Source organism: Nansenia antarctica (assembly GCF_963989245.1).
Source record: "Nansenia antarctica genome assembly, chromosome: 1".
Classification (NCBI taxonomy): Eukaryota; Metazoa; Chordata; class Actinopteri; order Argentiniformes; family Microstomatidae; genus Nansenia; species Nansenia antarctica.
The window spans coordinates 17,474,803-17,477,689 of record NC_137674.1 but is presented as its reverse complement, the minus strand read 5'-3'; the positions used below and the strand labels follow the sequence as shown (position 1 = coordinate 17,477,689).

At 41.3% G+C, this 2,887-nt stretch overlaps 1 protein-coding gene across 1 annotated transcript; it reads right to left on the bottom strand.

Annotated features, from left to right (window-relative positions):
- Nucleotides 1-1,351: 1,351 nt before the first annotated feature.
- Nucleotides 1,352-2,663, bottom strand: LOC308161124 (uncharacterized protein; the record flags this gene model as incomplete). The annotated part of the gene is made up of 2 exons (XM_080535077.1): nt 2,264-2,663; nt 1,352-1,930 (listed from the first exon to the last, which is right to left on the bottom strand). The coding sequence occupies exons 1-2, from the start codon at nt 2,315-2,317 to the stop codon at nt 1,352-1,354; spliced, it is 633 nt and encodes a 210-aa protein (XP_080391203.1). The 5' UTR covers nt 2,318-2,663.
- Between the last annotated feature and the right edge of the window lie 224 nt (nt 2,664-2,887).

Sequence of the window (2,887 nt, the reverse complement as noted above, 5' to 3'; positions counted from 1 at the left end):
CCTGTAATTCATCCATACACTACACACACTACTGATTCTACACACTTCAACTTACATTCTTATATGTGACGCGATCTGGTGGAATGATCAAAGAGGGGGCAAAGTCATTTTTCTGTTTTTTACATATGCTTAAACTACAGATTGTAATCTTTCAAATGATGTGTCATACATAGACATCGGGAAAAAATGTAAGACAACATGAGTATTTGAAACTTGTTAACCCTGAAAACTAAATCCTGAGAAAAAGACCTTCAAAGATTTGGGACTTTTTCACACCTTCACACAGGCAGGTAATGGGCGGTAACAATAGCTGGTCAACCCCACCCCCAACCACTCCCCCTCTAGCTTGACAGCTATCAGCTGTCAATACTGGTCACTGGGTCAGACAGCTATAGTTATACAGCTATAACATTATTACCTAGCAAGGTATTACCTAAGCTAATTACCCAGCTTATTATTATTTATGGTTGTTGTAACTGTTATAGTTAGTCTTGTAATGATACAAAAAAGTCTTCAATCAGAATCAGAATTTATTTTACAGTACACAAGCATAGGTAGGATAAAGATATCACTGTAAATATTGTGTCATACACAGAATATGGGCACACTTCACAAACACGTCACGTCATGTCGACCAAAGCACATCTAATAAATAAAAAAATATATGGGCACACTTCACACCAATATTGCACGTCACGTCATGTCGACCAAAGCACAAAAAAAGTGTACCCAATCACAGTACTGCAATCAGAATGAACCATGTAAAAAAAGTAGGAGTAAAAAAGTGGCACGTTATTACAGTGATAAATTGCTCCTATCCGAGGCACAGAGTTACAGCTCAAATCTAGACTTTATAAAATAACATCAGGCATGACTAATATTAAGGAGGAAAAAGCAGAACAATACTGCGGCAAGCTGTGCAAAGTACAATCAGTGTGCAATTCCTGCATTCCTCCTGTGTGTTTCTCCTGCAGCTACAAACGGACAGCCTTTTTCTGAGGTGCCTTTTTCAGAGGTGCTGTGGAGTCTGGTGGGCAGGGGCATGTAGTGTCTTTCGCCTCATCAGTACAGAATTCTCTGATCTTGTCAAAAAGGTACTTCTGTCTGGCCACGTCAAGTCCGGGTGGGGCTTGCACAGGAAGATCACCTCTGGGGGGCTTGACATCAGTGTGTTTCAGTAGCTGAAACTCGACTGGTACTGCCCCGTCGTATTCCCAGGCTATAACCACGCCAGGCATCAAAGCTGCAACAGAATGAAGACAATGCATTAAATGATTGCCCACAGTAAATGATATTATATGACCGCCATACTATGTTCATAAAATGAAATAGGTAAATACATGACAATGAATTACCTGAAGTGATGGTAACTCTTAATCTGTGGGAGCTTTCGGAAGTAGCCACCCAGATGCTTTTGCCAGTCGTAGGTTTGAACCAGCACGGTGCCATTCTCCAGGCCTACAAGCTGGGGGATGTTGACGTGTTTCACTGGAGAGCTGGCCCTCACGACTTTAACAATGTCATCCAAAGTGTCCACTCTGGTCTTCCTGAAGCACTGCTTGATAAGGCCAAAGCACCAGTCGGGGCCAAACTTGGTGTGGCCTGCAATCAGGAAGTGGAGGCCCAGTGTCTTGTGAAGGCCATGCATGGTCCGCCATGCACAGTACCACAGCATGAAGTTGTTCTTGTTTTGGACACTGCAGTTGTCACAGTTCAGGTCCACGTATGTTTCTCCAACTCCATACTTCTCGAAGAAGTGATGCAGGTAATTGATGACTGCGTTGCTGCCCTTACTCGATGACATCCCTTCATCGATGAGGTAGTTCACCTGCTTAGGCATCCCTTCGCAGGAGACACCAAAGATGCTGCACTTGCGTGGAGTCAGAAAGTACATGGGCCCTGGTTGATGAGGGTCAGAGGGGTAGTGGACCTAAGAAAGAGAGGCAAAAGAGGAAGATAAGAAAAAGATTAGATGCAGTGAAAAGTAACATCACAGAGGTGTGTGTGTGGGTAAATGAAATTCAATCAACCAAATCAACAGTGTCATAGGATGAAGTTATTCTCACCTGTTGTGCAAAATCAAAACTGTTTGCACATTAGCATGGCTATCACAGTGTACACACAGGGCCTGGCTGTTAACACAGCCATCAGTCAAGTCATTTTAAAAAGTTGTTTTAGCATATTTAACACAATGTAACATATTTTACATTATGTTACATTTCTGTAATCTTGGATTGTAGTCCCACACACACATTTTACATACCAGATGTTTGCAGAGCATCATTGTAGAGACGCCAGACGGAGGTTTTGGTGACATTGGACGGCAGCAGTTTAGCACTGTATGCTAGCACTAAGCATACTGTAGCACTAAGTATGTTTGTCCAACTCCATACTTCCATAGTAACTCCAGGTAGTAGATGAGGGTCAGTGGACGTAAGGGAGAAGGTCATAATAGAAAAAAGAGGAAGAGAAGAAAAACATTACATGTATTGAAAATCATCAGAGTAGTGTGTTTGGCATTAGCCAACTAGCGGCTAGCTCGGTTCTAACAAAGAAAGCACATGTTTTTAAACTTTTAACATTTCTGTAATCTATTACACTTGACATGTTACAGTATTCCAGTATTACACACTGAACATGAGTCTTACAACTTTTACAACGTAGACATACTAAGTTACTAACCGTATTTACAACATAGACAGAATACCGAGCTACAATGCTAACATGCTAACAATCTTCAGCTTACAGACTGAACTGGTTTCAGTTAGTTGCTCGTGGGTAATAATAAAAAAATGTCTAAATACACGAACACACTGGTTTCAACTAGTAACTAACAACTAACTTAACTAACAAAGGCATGTACATACATAGAAGATCTTACCTTCTT